Below are 21,319 nucleotides of genomic sequence, written 5' to 3'. Positions count from 1 at the left end.
CTCTATTAAATTTTGCTTTAGTATTTCTGAAATATTTTATATCTACGGCTTAGAGACATGTATAGTAAAAACTTACTACTTTATATTCCTTGTTACCAAAGACTCAGAAACATGATAGAAGTTGAATAAACCTTTATTCAATAGGCAATTCATAAGCATGGTATAAGCCAGATGTCTTCCACATAGAATAGAAAATAATTGTGTCTCTGTGTTTAGATGCCAATAGCAAGGGAGGGATTTAGGGAGACTGAATGAAGTGGAGTGTGTGCCTGTAGGTACATGGTATCTAAAACCCTTTATCTTTAAGATTCAGAGCCAGTGAAATTTTTCTATTCCAAAAATAAACTTAAATATTAACATGTCATTCTTTTATAAAATAATGATTTTCCTGGTTGCTATAAAATGTCTTAAATATATAAAAATCAATTAGTAAAGTATAGCATTCTATAAGGTGTTTGTAGTAATAGTTATTTAGATCTTCTCTATGGGTTTAAAAACATTTTTTCTTTCCATCTAGAGAATTCATCAACAGCCTTAGACTGCACAGGTCTTTCTACGGTGGCCTGGCAGATCAGCTTTGCATTACTGAATTAGCTGCTGTGGAAGGAAGACCCTGTTGGAATGGGGAGGATGTAGTAAAAAGGTAAGTTAGGTATAACTTTCTTCCTTGCTTTCTTCTGCTGGAATTAGAATGGATACCTAACTGTTGCTAGTTTATAACATAGACTAGAGGCTAACCCTCCTTTTCAGTTTCTTAGATTATTCCAATCCTCCTTACCATTTCACTCTGAGGGCACCTCGTGTTGATTTCAAGTTTTCTTTATGTCCACCTGTCCAATTTACACACAACTCCACCCTTGAAAATGTTACCTTCTGTCTAGTTGATTTAATAAGTATCTTATTAAGTATCTTAATAAGTATCTTATTTTTTAACTTCATGAATGTTAGATTGTGAGGAAACTCACTGAAACTTGAATACTCATGCAAAGATAAGATTGAGAGAAGGGATATATAGAGAAGAGAGTACTTCTGAAGCATAAGATAAATACACTTTTCATTCATACACTCCCTGTGTAGGATTTGAACCCTTAAAAGGTAAATTTGAATCTCTGGAAATTAACTTTGTTTTCAGTTATTTGGTAAAAAAGATACCATGTCTACTCCCTTACATGCCAATTCCATGTAGCTGGTATCTGATGGCTTAGTTATCACAAGAACATGTTCATTTAAAATCATCTAGCTACCATTCAAATACTAACCAGGTCTGACCTTGCTTAGCTTCCAAGATCAGATGAGGTGGGGCTTGTTCAGGGTGATCTTACTACAACTCAATGAGCCATATTTTGTCAATATCCATTTGAGATCTGCCCTTTTCTGAAAAGAACTGAAGGAAGAGTGGGTGGGGACAGAGGGGACAGAAGAGATATTGGGAGGGAGGGACTAGGAAGAGAGGAAGGAGGGGGAACTGCAGTCCAGATGTAAAACAGTTCAAAATAAACCAACAACAAAAATCATCTAGCAAATTAAGTTACTCTGATAAATACATATGGCAGTACACTTTAAATACAGATGTCTGTAATAATTTTTTCACAAACTTTCTAGGTGACCATACTTATGCTTAGAAGCCACATCTAAGATTAACTATAATCTTACAGTTAATAAATCAGAGATTAGCCAGAGAAAATGACTTTGAAAAATAAAAACTGTAAATTGTAATAAAGTATTTGGTAATCTGACTAAAATGTTTTTTATTGTGCTCTTTGGGTATTGGACTGTATTTTTAAATGTTTATTTCCACTTATTTAAAGCAATCATAATATTCAACTGAGTGGGTAAAATAGTTCTGTCCATATGAATTTTCCTTCTAAGATCCTACCAATTTCTACTTTGAATTATAATTTTCTCTGCCTATTATTCAAATTAAAGTGAACTCTGTTTTTTGATAATATTTCTAACAAAGATGATTGAAAATACCATGATTATAAATCAAAGATTAAGCAGTTGATGCAAATGTGTTTAATATATTATGTTTTCAAAATCTTCATTTGTAAGTATTTATGTTCAATTTGTGTAATACTTTGGCATTTGTTTGAGATTTGTGTAATAGGAGAAGCCAATGATTTAACAAGTTTTTGGATAGAAAATAATTTAAACTCACATGACACAATTTCTTTACTCCATGTAACCCTTAACGACCTTTCTGTTTGAATTGAGAAGCCACAACTTTAGGTAGAGTTCTTCATGAAGAATGTCTGCATTTGTAGAACAAAGTAATTCTGGGTCTTTATCTCCTTCATTTATCCCTTCCTTCCCCATACTTCTGAGGACTTCTGATTACTCTTTACCCTGTTTAGAAGGGCCAAGTGCAGAGAAACTCCAGCTGAGGAGAACAAACCTCACTCTACCCTTAACATCCTGAAATTATTCTTCCAACCTCATTACCTCTGTGGACACCTTCACCTTCTTTTGGGATATTTTCTTTCCCCATGTCATGGCTCCCAAGTCTATTCCCACTACATTTTTATTTAGCCAATGTTTTTGCTCCCAACTTCCATTGTTAGTGTACACATTTCAGTCATTTTATTTTAAGGCAATGAGCAAAGAACTTTAAGTGCTGGGTCATTTAATTCTCACAAGACAACACTAATGTACTAAAGTAAATTTGTTGGTCTGTATGTTTTGTTTTGTGAATACTGAATTTTCATGGGTACCTTACTTTTTTTACATGCTTAATATTGTATTTTCAATCATGACTCAGTCAGTTCTTGAAGTAAATTTAGAGCAACAATGTTTTGTCAATGCAAACTCAATGCTTAAAATCTAGATATCCTTGCAATCCCGTTAATTGCTTATGCTGTATTCACTGTGGTTTTTCATTGGATCACTAGTGTTTGTTCCTTTTCTTATGAAAATTAAAAATTCACTTTACAAGAAGTATTATTAATAGCTTGAAATTTTTAATTTATAGTTTCATAACAGTTTTGTGACATTTTTGTAAAGGTACTGATATATGTATTTTAATATTGAACTCCTGAATTAACCTAATATCAGTTATCTGGACTCAGTATTTTATAGATAAGCTATTTTCTAAACTAATTTTTTCTTCAGTAAGAAAATATAGCAAGAGCCACAGTGAAAAATTGTAGGCAGACTTTGCATTAGACATTCATTTTAAAAACATACCATTATTTAAAACAAATAATGCCATTCAATTTTCGGGAAAATTGAAACCAAGTGAATGTGTGTCATATTTAGGGGTGAAGACTATTATCTTTTTTATGGTAGGTTATAATACCATCACATCCATCCTGGAGAAACAATGCCAAAAACATCAACACACCAAATTGGTTGCCAAGATTGATTTTTATCATTTGTGGTAAGACTGGAGTGATTACCTTGGCTGTGTTTCTTCTCCTGCAGGCATTTGTTAGGAGGTGACTGATAAGATAATTCATGTGAACAGCTGTGCTGCTCCAGAGGCTTAGCGTAGAGATGCTTCTGTGTCATCAGAGTCTGTGAAACTGGGTAAAAGCAGGAGACCTGGAGTTCCTTGTGAATGAAAGAAAATGTCTCAAATATCTGTAGCGTAAGGAGAGTTTTGTCTCTAAACAAAGTCTATTTTAACTCTGATAAGAGTGTCTTATACTTTCCTATAAAACTGAGGTCAAAGGTCAAGCTCCTGATTGGAGATAAAACTGATCAGCTGCTGCCCTCTCTAATCTGCATCTCTGAAGGTCCATCTTCTCCAGCACACTTTCATTATCTTGAAACAAAATTGTTCTCTGGAAGGCATGCTGGTCCCCATTCTGTTCTCAGTTATCTGGGATTGTAAATTGATTGTTCAATGATTCACTTCCCTCTGGGCAGTGAAGTTCAGGTGACAGCCCGGTTAATTACCAGGGCTTGCATCCCCTGTTATTAACAGACAGAAAATCAAGTAACTCTCCCCAGATACACAGGAATTCAGGATCTCTACATTAGCCCTGGAAATAGCCAGGAGCTGTTAACTACTCTAGTAAAATTAATAAGCCACATCATTTCTACTTTATCTTCATTTAATTAATGCTTTCTAATGCTTCTGGCACAATTTATTTTTTTTCCTCTCTAGTTCTTATGATAAGGTAATCATTTCCTTAAATGATTATGACCAGGTTTTTAAAATCAAATAAAAACAGAGCAATGTTAGCTCTCCTAACTTGGTGCTTAGCTTACCATTTTCTATTCCAGCTGGGACTCTTTTCTCAGCAGTAATTTTCTTTTCCTCACTTCCACCCAACAGCTAACAGGAAAGCAGTTTTGCTTTTAATCTTTTGTTCTTTCTGATCCTACAGCATTTAATTGTGTTTCTCCTATTCTTACAAAGCAAGTGGTCTAGTTCTCATGTTAGGACCTCTGTTTGAAGGCAGTCTGCTTCCCATGGCTCTGAATGGATCATGTACTAACCACTTGCTTTCCCTACATCCTGGGTTTGCAGGTCACAATATTCCTTGACACCTGACTGCTGCCAGTTGCTGTCCCCTCTGTGTGATACATGTCCTGTCAGAGTTGTAAATATTGTCAAAAACACTTTTCCATAAACAATTTTAAACTTTTTTTTATTTAAATTTTTTTTTTCACATACCAACCACAGTTACCCTCCCTTCTCCCACTCCCCTCACTGTCCCCCACACTGACCCCACACCCCATCCACTTCTCAGTGAGGGTAAGGCCGCCCTTGGGGAGTCAACAAAGTCTGTCATGCCGAAATGAGGCAGGACCCAGTCCTTCCCCCTTGCATGAAGGCTGAGTAAGGTATTCCACCCTAGGGAATGGGCTCCAAAATGCCAGTTCATGCACCGAGGATAAATCCTGGTCCCATTGCCAAAGGCCCCACAAACAGATCAAGCCACACAACTGTTACCACATTCAGAGGGCCTAGTTCGGTCCCATGCACGTTCCCCGGCTGTCAATCAGGAGACTGTGAGCTCCCACTAGCATGGATCAACTGTCTATGTGGTTTTCCCCATCATGATCTTGACCCCGCTTGCTTATATAATCCTTCCTTCCTTTTTTCAACCAGACTCCAAGAGCTTCGCCCAGTGCTTAGCTGTGGATCTCTGCATCTGCTTCGATCAGTTACTGGGTGATGATGATGACAATTAGGGTAGACACCAATCTGATTACAGGGGAAGACCAGTTTGGGCACACTCTGTGCTATTGCTAGGAGTCTTAGCTGGGGTCATCCTTGTGAATTCCTGGGAATTTCCCTAGCACGTTTCTCCCTAACCCCATCCTGGGACTTATGCAGGGACACTTGGCTCGGTCTGGGAGAGGGGAATGGACCTGCCTGGACTGAGTCTACCAGGTCAACCCCGGTCCTCGGGGGAGACCTTGATCTGGAGGAGGTGGGAATGGGGGGTGGGCAGGGGGGGGGGGTGGGCGAGAGGGGGAGAACAGGGGAATCTGTGGCTATTATGTTGAACTGAATGGTGTTGTAAAATAATAATAATAAAAAAAAATCCCAAAAAAAAGAAGCAAAGGACAATTTAAATATTTATAAATTCCTTGAAACTACTGGGTAATAATTTAATGGTTTATATTTTAATTGTACACATATAAGTTAAATATATTGATTCATAACAAAACAAACAAACAAACAAAAAAAAAAAAACGAACAAACCAACAAAACCCCTCATACACTGAAATTAGCCTGATGAAAAACTGCACAACTCAGTGAACTTCAGAGTAGCCATTCAGAATGGACACTGGGAAGTTTCATATCAGATTATATACTTCACTATTGAATATATTTTATGAATTTACTCATCACCAAAAATCCAAAATCCATGAGTGAGAACTAGAAAAAAATTAACTGTATATCCTCTTCCATAGCTTGTATTCATTGCCTGCATTCAGTCCCGCCTCATCACCAGTTTTTTCATATTCATGCCACAATATAAATGGTTGAGAACTAGAGGATGTTAAAAATGGGATTTGTGGGCTTTTTATCTCAGAAATCTACTACAGAGGGTGAAAAGTACTACAGAGGGTGAAAAGTCCATTATTAAAAAGAGTAATTTCCAACTAAATTCTTTTCTCCAGGTAACTATGCATACTACTTAGCCAAACCCCTACTTCCATCTCAGCATGTTTTAGTGGAATCAACTCCCTAATTTGTGTGTTGAACCTCTAATTGGCTGTGCTACCTATAAAGCCTTTTACATTTATATATCATATCTTTCTTCTGTTCTAATTTATTTTAGAGTAAAGTCTTTGTATTAATGGAGGTTGAAAATGATTAATATCATTGAGTATACATGAGTGTTTTTCTGAATATAACAGAACTATATATAGGGAAGTTAAGTCCATAATTCAGTGGTTCAACCCTCCTAATGCTGTAACCTTTTAACACTGTTCCTCCTGTTGTGGGAACCCTGAAACATAAAATTATTTTCATTGCTATTTTGTAACTGTAATTTTGCTACTGTTATAAATACAATGTATATATCTGTTTTCCCATGGTCTTAGGAAACCTCTGTGAAAGGGTTGTTTGAGCCTCAAATGGATCTCAAGCCGCACATTGAGAACCACCACCATAAATGGTACTGCACACTAAGATTTAGACTAGGAAGTAGCCTTGATGATAGGCTGCTGACAGTAGGCTCCTAAGTGAAGTTGAACACCCGACAGTATAGAAGAAGAGGTATGAATCCTAAAATTGCCTACCTGCCTCTAGCTCTGAATGCTGTTTTCTGTTTTTCTTTGGCTTAACAGCAAAATATCCCAGAATATACTTCATTGACATTGTGAAATTAAAGTCCAGAGAGCTCTTCTAATTTCAAATGTGTTGGGTTAAAACATATTAGTCAGCATCATCCTAACAAAGTGATGAGGGTGTAGTGTTGGGGATGTATAAAAAAACCCCACAAATTTCTGAATTCACATGCTAGAGAGGTGGCTTAATGGTTAGGAGCAACTACTAGTCTTGCATAAGATCCAGATTCAGTTCCCAGAACCCACATTGCAGCTCACCACCCTCTGTAATTCTAGATCTAGAGGATCCCTTTTTCTTGCCTCCAAGGTATACATACACGTGGTGACATACATCCATGAATGCAAACACCCCTGTAAATAAAACAGAAATACATCTTTAAAAATGTATGAAGTTTGAATGTATAATTTTTTTAAGTGGATAACCGAGACATGCCCATTCTTGAATGATAGAAATGAAAAGTATGGCTTTAAGCATGCTATATGCGGAGTCACCACATGCATAGTCTGCATTTTGAGTCCTACGGGATGCATACAGGTGCATCTGATGTGTGAAGTTTGAACAAACAGGGAATAAATTTGTAGCACACTCAGCTGTAGACTATCTCACACACAGCCAGCCTCTAGTTGTCTTATTCTTGAATTCATTCTTACTAGGATTTTATTTTCCTTTAAACTGTAGTCCCTGGAGTGACCTTTCTATTATTTAAGGGTTCATAGCAAATATTACAGGAAATGTTGGGGCTTGCCCTCTTGATATTCAGTTGTCTCTTGTTAAGGATTCATCATTATTCTCAGAGAGCTGTATTCTAAGAGGTGAAAATAGAAACAGCACTGGAAAATCCACTAGAAATCGTTTCATGCCTTGCCATTGGAATAAAACCAATTTTAGGATCTTTTAAATCACTATTGGTGCTTGAAGAATGTTTAGTTATCAATCAGTCATAATTATAAGCAGTGTAAATTCTGCAGTGGAAGCACCCAGTCCTACTTAACATGTGAAAATCTGAAATGTATTCAATGCGTTTGTTCACACTCTTGCCCAGTTAACTGCTGTTGAATCTAGGAGGCATATAGTGGGTGTGAACAATTTCTAGACTGTGTGTCAACCCTGAACGATACTAATTCACCAAGTGCATCTGACTCCCCAGATCTACTTGGGAGTTCTGGAGCTGGGAGATTTTAGTATGAAAAAATGAAGTAAAAATGACTGGTAAATTCTATGATTGGTAAATTTGTGATATTTTTATTGATGCTCCTGGCTGGCAGGAATTAAAAGCTACAGGTTGTCTCAGTGTGCACAAGACATTGTCTCCTCTCACTTCTCTATCTCATGGTGCATCTCCAGAAACTTTGTGATCAGAGGATTGTGAGGTTTCTTTTCTCCCCCATGATCTGCCATAGAAAAGAAGGAATCCTTTCCTCACCACCTCTCGTTGGGGTGAGAGGCTAGCCTGAGCTGTATTTCTTTCTCTGTCACTAGTTGGGCTTCTGCTGCTTCTGTGAATTATCCAGGGAACCCTACCTCAACTCTCTTTCACTTTGGATGAATAAATAGGGGGATGCCATAGTAGTCCAACAATATTTCTTCAAAGAAGTTTTCTCATTTGGTCTTCAGCCTAAACTTCTGTACAGTTCAGATGATGTCAAACTGTGGGACCAAAGTTGTGTGTTACCTGTCATGGATCCCACCTCACCATGGAAGGCAAGGGCCCATAGGTCATGCATTCTTTTGTTCTCTGATGCAATGAACACAGAATAGTAGTATGTTAAGAGTGTTTGGAGGTGGTGGGGGATCAGAAAACTAATTTCCTTGTGAAGATAATAACATTGCACTCTGAATAGAATATTAAGTTAGACAAGATATAGCCCTCATATTTGGAGGACTTAAAATGTAAAAACAGGTAGAAGGCATGCTCAACGTATGTACATAGCAAGTCAGATTCTAAAATAAAAAAACATAAATTCTCACATTACTTCAAATAAGAGATAACCTATTGATTGAGGCTGTTCAGATTACTTAATTAAAAAGGGTTTTCACTCATCCATTCAATATAAATATATAGTAAATATGAGTAGATAATAAATTATAATATAAAAATAATTAAAATGTGGGAAGACATAATTAATCAACATTGTTAAGTATCTGCTCTGTCCACACAATATTCTAGAAACTGGGATAGAAAATTTGAGATAGAAACTATCGATTGGATGTCATCTTCCACGGAGATCAGGAGACAGAGGAGACAATTGGTGGTCAGACCTAACTGTAATTCACAAAATCTTTACAGTGTGTGGATTTCTTTCCTCTGCAGATTTGGAAGCATTGAACAGAATGGGAGTACATCTACGCTTGAACGCAATGGGGAGACCTGGGTGGGCTCCCAGCTGCATTCTCACTGTTGTAATTGCTCAGATTATGGATTCTCCCTCTATTCATTTATCACATCAGCTTCACTCGCTTGTCCTCACCACTTAAACACAAACTGCTTCCCTTCGTTGTAGTGTACCCATTCATTCAGAAAGAAGCTGTCAGTATTCACAGCTGGTAGTCACTTGCAAATGACCTCTAGGCACATTCATTAATTATTCAAGTTTTAAAATTTATTATTTTTTTTTTGTAATCTCATGTGTGAATACAATGTACTTTGACTATCTCCATTGCTCTGGTGCTCCTTGCCTCACGACTACTCTTCTTACATGCATTAACTTTTACTTATAACAGTTTTCACATATTTAAAATGTAGCTGAAATATCTCCCTAATATGTGAAATTTGTTAAAGTATTTACATAAGGAATTCAGAATGCTAGCTGCCACAGAGTAGAGATTGCATAGATGCCATATCACTATGATTATGATCTGCTTATTTACCTCAGTGTCAACATAATTATTGTTATGAGCTCCCATGATTGGATGAATTATATCCTATATCATTATAACACTATTTGGAAATATCAGCATATGTGAAGGATAGTTTGTCAGTTAGTAAAAACAGAAGGGGTTGGGGAGATGCCAGGGCAGTAAATAATGTGCACTGTTTTTGTAGGAGATTTGAGTTGGGGTTCCAGTACCCATACTGATCAGTTAAAAACCCCATGTAATTCTAACTTCAGGGGCTCTGACTCCCTTCTTGGCCTCCCTTGGCAACTTAAGTACATATACTCCACACAGACACATGTGCATATACATAATGTAAAATTAAAAAAAAAACCCAAAAGTAATTACAGTGCACATATAGGACTTGGGGTGGGAGATGCTTCATTCCTAAATACTAAATAGGAAACTATTTTACTAGGGCTAGAAGTAGAGAAAATTTGTTTTTAAGAGTTATTCAAATACTCTAGCGTGGGGAAAAAGGTTGTGTTTTTTTTTTTACTTATATAGTGGATCAATTTTCTGAAGAGAGAAATAATTAAAATTAAAACAAAAAGTTTCAGAGATAAAAGGGAAGATTTTCTAAGCAGGGGTTTGGAAGTAGTCGATCTTTGGCTAGGCTTAGCTTTAATCATATTGAACTCTTAGTTGACCAGAAAGTCATGCTAAACCTCCAGCACACCACCCAGCATATTGTTGTGGGAAACAGAACAGTTCTAAGGCAGATGTACCTATTGCCATTTCTCATCACCCATTGAGTTCCCCAAGGAAATCTGTATTGTAAACAGAATGTCCTGAACATAATAGAGTTGGACACCAGCCACGACTGTGTGTCAACTGTTTTCTTGCGTGCTGACACTATTCAAATAGACTATTTTTAATTTATTACATGCTTTCATCAGAGGCTGTGACTAGAGAAGGGTAAAGAGGGAAGCGAAATAAGAGTTCATTGAAGTGGGAAACTAAAGGACCTTTTCCAGTCTGTGTAACACAGAAGCCGTTCTCTCTGGGGGTCTGCTTTTCATCATAGCTACCCTGACATGTGACTCTCAGATTGTGTTATTGCAAACAGCAGCAATCTTACAGTGTTCTAGTGTTCTGCTTTACAGTAAGAGTGATTTCATACTTATCCTTCATAGTCACACTCAGATTATACCTGCAATATGGTTTCTTTTAAATAAAACATATAAAAATACTTTTGCTCAAACTAGGTCCTATATTTCTGTATGATAGTACATTTATTAGTCAGTGATTGTTACATACAAGAAGAGATATCAGAAATGTAGTCATTCATTTATATTTTCTCTTCAAATAGATCCCACTATAATCTCATTTAATTTATATGCACAACTCATCAATTACATGGACATTTTATTGCTAAAGTCCCCCAGATCCTTATCCTCTGATGTATTTCTCAAAATAAGTGAACTTTGTTAGAAGTTGTAAAAAAAGTTTGCAACACCTCATGGCAGAATTATTTCCACATTAATAAAGGTGGCAGTAGTAAAATATTGCCCTTTTTATTTTGGCTTGTACAATTAATATGATTTTGTGTTATATTTTCCAGAAGTTTTAATTTTCTCCACACTACTCTGAAATAATTTTATTTCTTTACTTGGCAAGACCCATGAATACAAATTATTTGTGTTTAGAGATGGAACTTTGAAAAGTAGAATAATCAATTTATACGTAACAACATCCATAGAAGGTGCCTGTTATAAACCTTTGAGTTACTAAGTAATTCAAGAATCTTAGAATTATGAAGGAGATGGATCTCACATTTGGAAAGTGTCCTGAACCACATTTCAACCTACACAGAAAGAGCTTTAAGTGGTGGCTAGGAGAAGATGGATCATATGTGAGATCACACTCTGTGCAAACTTCTAGAGTTGCTTCATTGACAAATAAAATGTAGATACATTATTATAAATGGAAAACCAGTCAGTTCTAAAAAAGGCTGCATAGCCAATGCATTCCATCTATCAGCAGGGACCAACCTATACTTGAATGTGATACAAAATGATCCATTCTTGGGTCTTAGTTATATCAAGAAAGATCTTCTACAAAGTAATACTTCTTGCTAGTCACAAAGGTAGAAATAATATACACGTGGGAGGATGTAAACACATTCATAGGAACTGTATAAAGTAAATATAAAATTATAATTGCATGTATGGATGGAATGTTTGTCATTTTATTGCTACAAAGAAAATCTAGACATTTAGATGCATCGAATCAGTAAAACAATAAGAGCTTAGATATGCTTAACCAATTATCATCTTTTAGTGAGCAAGATATATTTAAATACCAGAATTGTTGCTAAGTAAAAACAGTATATGGTGCATTGGCTCAGAATTGAATCGGGGTTAAGTTAACATCATGATTATCAAACTGGAATATGTTTTTCCACAGAGAAAAGTGATGCACCGTGGGTGGAAAGAACTGTATCATAAAATGGTACAATTGTGTAGTTGTAGTATTAGAGTTTCCTAAAAACAGAACTAAGCCCTTCTTGCTTTGAAACAGTTTGTTATACACATGTACATACACATACACTCATACATGGATAAGTATATATACTGTATACACATATATTTAAAATTGACTATATGCATATGAATTATTATGTCCACACATACTATGTGTATGTGTAATGTTAATTTTCATTACTGGAGCAAATAACTTAGATTAATCAATTTATAGAAAGGAAGGGCTCACTGTTTTAGACATATCAGTCTTTGGCTGGGCACATGGGTTTGGGTCTGTTGTAGACGTGTGTGGCTTCACATATGTGGCAGAGAAAAACATTTTGTCTCTTGTCTAGGAAGCACAAAGAGCATAAAGAATTAGGCTCCCAATTTCCATTCAAGGACACGGCCTTTGTGATAGGAAGAACTCCTGCTAGGCCCTACTGTGGTAGACCGCTGAATCTACTCTGAGAGAAAAGATAAAGAAATAATAGGATAAATGGGTAGATCATTGAATCTACTCTAAAAAGAAAAAGGGGAAGATATAAAAATGACAAAAGGTAGATTATTGAATCTATTATGAAAAGAAAAAAGAGAGAATATGGATATGATAGGATAAAAGGTCAATTTTTGAATCTACTTTTAAAAACTTGAACTACTTGTTTTAAATAGGATAAATAATGAAATTTTTTTGTCTGAATCTGTCAAATGTTAATGGATTAGATATTGTTAATGTAATTTTCGACTGTATATATTGTATATACTTATTGGATATAGTTTTTCTTGTATTAGTCATAAGCTTTTTTTAATTTTAGACAAAAAAGATGAAATGTGATGACATTATGTTCCCCAAAATATTGAGCACCCTAATATACTTATCTGGGGTCAGAGAACAGAACAGCCATTAGATATAGAGGCCAAAAAGTGGTGGCACACACATCTTTAATTCTAGTATTCCAGAGGCAGAGATCCGTCTGGATCTCTGTGAGTTCAAGGCCACACTGGAAACAGCCAAGCATGGTAACAAGAACCTTTAATCCCAGGAAGTGATGGCAGGAAAGAGAAAGATATTTAAGACATGAAAACCAGGAACTATAGTTGATTAAGCTTTTAGGCTTTGAGCAGCACAGTTCATCTGAGATCCATTTGGATGAGGATTCAGAGGCTTCCAGGCTGAGGAAACAGGATCAGCTGAGGAATTGGTGAGGTGAGGTGGCTGTGGCTGGTTCTGTTTCTCTGACCTTCAAGTATTCACCCCAATACCAGGCCCTGGGTTTATTTTTATTAATAAAAACTTTTAAGATTCGTGATACACCCTACCTCTTAAAGATCCTAGCTTGTCATAGTGGCAACAAGCTAGGCATCAAGAATTGACTACATGAACTGTTGGAGAACTCTTATAATCCAAACTACAGAAACAGATTGCTAATAAACATGAGGTAGGTGGAGCTGCATACTTAGACCATTACAGGAGCTAGTTATTTCAAAATCCCCAGGAAAGATGAGCGATCTGACAGAAGTCATGTTGCAATCTTAAGTCTAAAGGTAGTCAGGACACAGAATTTCTTAATTTTCTGGAGACTTCAGTCTTTTCCCCCCAAGACTTCTACTGAAAGACAGAGGCCTCTCCATAGTGTGGATGATAAAATGTTTTAGTCTATGTCTACAAGCTTAATCAATAACCAAATCTGAAAATAACCTTTTATACTAATATGAAGACATAAAAAATCTAATCAGTGAATACAATATCCTAGGTGTGTTACCATGTAAAATTAACAATCACTAGCACTGTTTTCAGTGAGGAAGGAGAAACTGTTCTCATGGGCTGGTGTTGCAGACCTGGGGTCAGGAAGAGGCTGTGTTAGGTAAATACTGAAGAAAGTACCTATGAAGAGATCATTTATGATAGCATATGGGAAGACCCAACTTCTCCAAGTAGTTTCATGCTTCATGTGTCTGAAGAACAGAAGGAAATCCAAAAGGTGAGGAGCAGATATACAAAGGACAAAGGTTTCTCTGGGTTAAGACTCTATTAGGGCTAAATATCAGGATACTGCAGCCATGGTTGTACTTGGTGTTTCATTCTAGGTGCTTTGAGAAGTCCCTGGGCATTTCAAGCTGCAGTGGGTGAACATTAAACAGCTTTCTGCCTGCATTCACATTCAACTCAGATCACTTCTGACACCAATGGTAGTGGCTTCTTACACATCAATAGCATCTCCAGCTCTTTTCAGACAGCAGCTGCATCTCCTCCAATTCAGCTCAGTCTGGCACTAATTACAATTAGTAGAGAGTCTACAAGTTGAGAGCCTTACTCCACACCATTCACAAATAGTGATTCGCAAGTTCCCCACAGCTTGTGTGTGATGTAGCTACATTTTGATGACTATCACAGTCACATTCTTTGGTTTCATAGTTGCTAGAGTGGCTTACAGAATTCAGAAGTGCTTTGCTTGTTTTCAGTCAGGTAATAGAAACAATCCAAGAGTAGCTAAAAGGGAGAGCTGAGAACTGATGCCCAGGACAAAGGGTTGTCTGGGATAAGGCTCTGCCAAGACTAAATTGTCAGGCTACAGCAGCCAGGGTCAGATGGATGTTCCTCAGCACACTGGCTCCCAGCACTTCCATGAAATCAGCAACTTGAATGTTCTCTGAACACAAAGGTCTTGATATTGGTGGAGACTTCATGAAGGCATGATGAATCAATGATTAATGTTCATTGATCATCAGCTGAGTCATTCTTACATCTCCTCTCTATTCTCCAGAGCAGGAAGAGAAAAGCTGAAAATTCCAAGTTGCTAATCATTCTTTGATCTTTCTGGTGACCAGCACTCATGCAGAGGCTATCAAGTGTCTCCTCACTTAATAGAAGGAGTTTCTTTTCTTTTCTTTTTTTTTTTTGGATAACATCTTATCTTTTATTATTTTTTATTAAGAAATTTTTTATTAATCTTACATACCAAACACAGATCCCCTCTCTTCCTTCCTCCCACACCCATAGCCTTCCCCCAAACCCATCCCACTTCTGAAAAGGCAAGGCCTCCAATGAGGAGTCAGCAGAGCCTGGTACATTCAGTTGAGGCAGGTCCAAGCTCTCCTCACCCTGCATCAAGGCTGTACAAGCTGTCCCACCATAGGTAGTGGGCTCCAAAAAGCCAGAACATGTACCAGGGATCCTACTGTCAGGGGGCCCCCAAGCAGATCAAGCTACACAACTGTCTCGATTATGCAGAGGGTCCAGTCCAGTCCCGTGGAGGCTCCACAGCTGTTGATCTAAAGTTTGAGTTCCCACTAGCTTACTTTGGTTGTCTCTGTAGGTTTCCCCATCGTGATCTTGATGCCCCTTTCTCATAGAATCTCTCTTCCTTCTCTTAGACTGGATTCCTGGAGCTCGGCCTGGTGCTTGGCTGTGGATCTCTGCATCTGCTTTCATCAGTTACTGGATGAAGGTTCTATGATATCAGTTAGGGTATTCACTGATCTGATTACTGGGGTAAACCAGTTCAGGTACCCCCTCAACTATTGCTGGTAATCTAAACTGGGGTCATCCTTGTGGATTCCTGAGAACTTCCCTAGTACCAGGTTTGTCCCTATCCCCACGATGTCTCTTTCTATCAAGGTATCTCTTTCATTGCCCTCCCACTCAGTACCTGGTCCCTTATGTTCTCACCCCCCATCCTCTACCCTCTATTGACCCCCCCCTCACCCCTAGTTTTCTCATCGAGGTCTCATCTATTTCTCCTTCCCAGGATGATCTATGAGTCTTTCTTAGGGTCCTCCTTGATAGCTAGCTTCTCTAGAGCTGTGGGTTGTAGTCTGGTTATCCTTTGCTTTACATCTGGTATCCACCGGTATCATGAGTGAGTACATACCATATTTGTCCTTCTGAGCCTGGGTTACCTCACTCAGGATGATATTTTATAGTTCCATCCATTTGCCTGCAAATTTCATGATGTCATTGTTTTATACTGCTCAGTAGTAGCAGCATATTGTGCATATGTACCACATTTTCTTTATCCATTTCTCAATTGAGTGGCATCTAGGTTGTTTCCAGGTTCTGGCTACTACAACTAATACTGCTATGAAAATAGTTGAGCAAGTGTCCTTGTGGTATTATTGAGCATTCCTTGGGTATATGCCCAAGAGTGGTATCATTGGGTCTTGAGGTAGACTGATTCTCAATTTTCTGAGAAAAAGCCATACTGATTTCCAAAGTGGCTGGACATGTTTGCACTTCCAGCCACAATGGAGGAGTGTTCCCTTGCTCCACATCTTCTCCAACATAAGCTGTCATTAATCAGTGCTTTTGATCTTAGCCATTCTGACAGGTGTAAGATGGTTTCTCAGAGTCATTTTGGTTTTCATTTCCCTGATGACTGAGGATGTTGAGCAATTCCTTAAATGTCTTTTGGCCATTTGAGATTCTTCTGTTGAGAATTCTCTGTTTAAATCTGTAGCCCATTTTTTAATTGGATTGTTTGGTATTTTGATGCCTAGTTTCCTGAGTACTTTATATATTTTGGAGATCATCCTTCTGTCAGATATGGGGTTGGTAAAGATCTTTTCACGTTCTGTAGGCTGTCGTTTGGTCTTATTTACTGTGTCCTTTGCCTTACAGAAGCTTCTCAGTTTCAGGAGGTCCCATTTGTTAATTTTTGCTCTTAGTGTCTGTGCTACTGGTGTTATATTTAGGAAGTAGTTTCCAGTGCCAATGCATTCAGGCTACTTCCTTTTTTCTCTTCTGTCAGGTTCAGTATAACTGGATTTATGTTGAGGTCTTGATCCACTTGGACTTGAGCTTTGTGCATGGTGATAGATATGGATCTATTTGCATTCTTCTACATGCCACCATCCAACTATGCCATCACCATTTGTTGGAGATGCTTTCCTTTTTCCATTGTAGAGTTTTGGCTTCTTTGTCAAATAAATTGTTCATAGGTGTGCAGATTAATGTTAGGATTTTCAATTTGATTCCATTGGTTCATGTATCGGTTTTTATGCCAATACCAAGGTGTTTTTATTACTATAGCTCTATAGTAGAGCTTGAGGTCGGGGATGATGATGCCTCCAGCGGAGACTTTATTGCACAGAATTCTTTTAGCTATCCTGGATTTTTTGTTTTTCCATATGAAGTTAAGTATTCTTTCCAGGTCTATGAAGAATTGTGTTGGGGTTTTGATGGCGATTGTATTGAATCTGTAGATTGCTTTTGGTAAGATTACCATTTTTACTATGTTAATCCTAACTGCACATGATCATGGGAGATCTTTCCATTTTTGATATCTTCTTCAATTTCTTTCTTCAGAGACTTAAGGTTCTTGACATAGAGGTCTTTCACTTGCTTAGAGTTACCCCAAGGTATTTTATATTATTTGTGGCTACTGTCAAATGTGATGTTTCTCTGATTTCTTTCTCAGCCCATTTATCATTTGTATATAGGAAAGCTACTCATTTTTTTTTTTTGGTTACTCTTGTAACCTACCACACTACTGAAGATGTTTATCATCTGTAGGAGTTCCCTGGTAGAATTTTTGGAGTCAATTAGAGTACTATATTGAATAGATATGGGGAGAGTAGACAACCTTGTCTTGTTCCTGATTTTAGTGGAATCACTTTGAGTTTCTCTCCATTTAATTTGATGTTGGCTGTCAGCTTGCTGTAAATTGCCTTTATTGTGTTTAGATATGTTTTCTCCAAGACCTTTATCATGAAGGGGTGTTGGATTTTGTCAAAGGATTTTTCAGCATCTAATGAGATGATCATGTGTTTTTTTTTTCTTTCAGTTGTTTTATATGGTATATTACACTGACGGATTTTCATATATTGAACCATACTTGCAACTCTGGGATGAAACTTACTTGATCATGGTGGATAAGTTTTTTGATGTGTTGTTGGATTCGGTTAGCCAACATTTTATTGAGTATTTTTGTATCAATGTTAATGAGGGAGATTGGTCTATAATTCTCTTTCTTTGTTGCATCTTTGTGTGGTTTTGGTATCAGGGTAACTGTAGCCTCATAAAAAAGAGTTTGGCAGTGTTCCTTCTGTTTCCTGTGTGAAATAATTTGAAGAGTATTGGTATTAGTTCTTCTTTGAAATTCTGGTAGAACTCTGTGCTGAAACCATCTGGTCACAAGCTCTTTTTGGTTGGGAGACTTTTATTGATTGTTTATATTTCCTTACATGTTAAAATCTATTTAAATTGTTTATCTGGTCTTGATTTAATTTTGCTATGTGGTACCTATCCAGAAAATTTCCATTTCTTTTAGATTTTCCAATTTTGTGGAGTACAGATTTTTGAAGTATAACCTGATGATTCTCTGGATTTCTTCATTGTCTGTTGTCCTATCTGCCTTTTCATTTATGATTTTGCTAATTTCGATGCTCTCTGTCTGCCTTTTGGTTAGTTTGGATAAGGGCTTGTTTATCTTGTTGATTTTCTCAAAGAACCAACTCTTCATTTCATTGATTCTTTGTATGTTCTCTTTGTTTCTGCTTTATTGGTTTATTGCTCAATTTGATTATTTCCTGATATCTGTTTCTCTTGTGTGAGTTTGCTTCTTTTTGTTCTAGAGCTTTCAGGTTTGCTGTTAAGTCACTAATGTGAGATTTCTCCAACTTCTTTATGTACACATTTAGTGCTATGAATTTTCCTCTTAGCACTACTTTCATAGTATCCCATAAGTTTGGGTATGTTGTACATTCATTTTCATTGAAGTCTAGGAAGTCTTTTATTTCTTTCTTTATTTCTTCCTTGATGCATTGGTGATTCAGTTGAACATTATTCAGTTTCCATGAGATTATAGACTTTCTATAATTTTTGTTGTTGTTGAAATCTAACTTTAAGCCATGGTGGTCCAATCAAATACAGGCAGTTATTTGAACCTTTTGTATCTAATGAGATTTGTTTTGTGAGCAAGTATGTGGTTGATTTTAGAGAAGGTTTCCAACTTTTGAAATTTCCCAGCTTCCCATAACAGTTGGGGACATTGCACATTAAAACCATAACAGTATCCTTTTATAATGACATTAGTCCCACTCATGAGAGAGAGACCTCATGACAGAGGTCTCTTAAAGGTTTTAAATTCTTACTGCTGTTCCAATGGCAGTTGTATTTTAACATGAATTTTGGACAAATCTTTATACCATAACAATGGCTCTTTTTAAACTCTGTTAGTTAGCCTGGTTTCCCCATTGTAACAAAATACCCAAGAAAATCAGCTTAAAGGAGAGGAGGTTTAATTTGGGTCATAATTATAAACATTTCCAACTGTGGCCTCTGGATTCACTGTTTCTGGTTGTGTTGTGAGGCAGAACATTGTGCAAAGGAATGTGGGAGAAGAAAGTTGCCAACCTCCTGCCTACCAGGGAAAGACTGAAAGTGAGAGGAGAATGCAGGTGTCTTTGGGGGTCTAGAGTCAAAATACACCTTTCAAAGGCATGTGCCAGTAACTTACTCCCTATAATAGACCCCTCCCTTCCTCACATTTACCTTTAAACTCATTAGTCAATCAGTCACTGATATGGTTCAAATACTCATAATCAAATTAGCTCCCAAAGCTCCACCTCTGAATGCTGCTCCATTAGGGGCCAAGCTCAATATAAGAATTTCTGAAGGATAATTTTTTATCCTACCAATAGAATAAGGGCCTTTGAAAAATTCCTTTGTCAGAAGTTAACCAGACAAGATTGAACTGGGACCACAGGAGGAAAAATGGAAGTCTCCCAATACCACAAGACAGATTCCTCACATAACATTATCTCCTCTTGTGGTCTTATTCATTAGGACAAACCCAAATATTTACAGATCATTCTGCAGGGAGAATAGATTTTGTTTCAATAGTTTGTGTCTCCAAAACCATTGGTTTCTCTCAAAATCACTGTATACTACTAATTATTGCCATTAGTCCTATTAACCCCACATCCTTTAAAGGGTTTACATAAGTTTCTGACCAGTTTGGCCTAATACAAATTTTTATGAATTGTTTGAATGTTTTATACAATGTATTTTGATCACAATCAGCCCCTTCCCTGAACTCTTCCTAGTTCTACCCCTCTCCCTTTCTCACCCACCCAACCTCAACTTTGTGTTCATCCCCATGTCTTTTTTCCATTTAAACCATTAGTCATTCTAGTGAACATTCATAAGGTTGAGGAAGCTGAGCCCTATGGAGCAATGGATTGTACACTGAACTTCTTCTTCTTCTTTTTTGGTTTTTCGAGACAGGGTTTCTCTGTGTAGCTTTGTGCCTTTCCTGGAATTCACTTGGTAGCCCAGGCTGGCCTCGAACTCACAAAGATCCACCTGCCTCTGCCTCCCGAGTGCTGGGATTAAAGGCGTGCACCACCACTGCCCGGCCATGTACACTGAACTTCTAGTGTGACTAAGAAATTCTTAAGTTGGAGAAACATTTACTGTTATACCCTTATATAAGTCAAGTTAAATATTTAGAGCACAATCAACTAAATTCAGTAAACTACAAACCCAATAAATTTGTTTGTTCATACATTAATATGGTGTAGATAAATTTTGTAATTCTTGACACTGTCAAAATATGTACAAAAAGATATTTTGCTTCTAGATATGAGACAGAATTATTCATATACCTCTGAGAAGGGCAACTAGGTAATCTGTATCAGTATTTCAAAGACACTTGATCTCTGAATTAACTGTTTAACCTGTAGGATTTTTTTTTCAAATGTAAATAAAAAAATAAGCTTTATATGTAGTTTATCTTAGCATTTAGCAGTAACAGTAGAAATGCTCCTTAATAGGGATTTTGGTATTTAATAATAGGGATTATGGAATATTAAAAATAATAGAATGCACTTTTGATTTTTTTAAGAAGAAAGTTGTAGCACTATAGGTAATTATTGAAAATACCTAAGTGAAAAGAAAAGGGGGTTATTGGAGTATTCATTAATTAACTATATTTCTTTTTGCTTTTAAACTATAATCCACGTACTTTCAGCCCATTTTAAAAACAATAAACAATATAATACAATTTACATAATTTGTTGTATTATGGAAATATTAGCCCTTACCTCTAAACAAATACAAATACCTCATTTGAGAGAGACAATTAGGAAGCTGTTTTTAGCTCCGTTTTAGAATCTTTTCTCAGGTTTTAGGTGGAAACTCTTGCCCTCTCGTTGGGCGCCATTTGTTGCTAGAGTTTTCCTGCCTTGCCCACAGTTAGGACAAATCTCTGTCACCTGCCAGTCC

The 21,319-nt window shown here is 37.0% G+C and overlaps 1 protein-coding gene across 1 annotated transcript in view; it reads left to right on the top strand.

The window, feature by feature from the left end:
* The window catches only part of Gpc5 (glypican 5), a 1,331,644-nt gene that overhangs the window by 320,358 nt on the left and 989,967 nt on the right, over positions 1 to 21,319 (top strand). The window contains exon 5 of the mRNA XM_037208786.1: positions 518 to 643. Coding sequence (XP_037064681.1) covers positions 518 to 643 — 126 coding nt within the window. The remainder of the gene's footprint in view (positions 1 to 517; positions 644 to 21,319) is intronic.

This window comes from Peromyscus leucopus, chromosome 9 (genome assembly GCF_004664715.2).
Source record: "Peromyscus leucopus breed LL Stock chromosome 9, UCI_PerLeu_2.1, whole genome shotgun sequence".
Lineage (NCBI taxonomy): Eukaryota > Metazoa > Chordata > Mammalia > Rodentia > Cricetidae > Peromyscus > Peromyscus leucopus.
The sequence above is the reverse complement of the archived record's forward strand: the minus strand, read 5'-3'. Positions and strand labels throughout refer to the sequence as shown.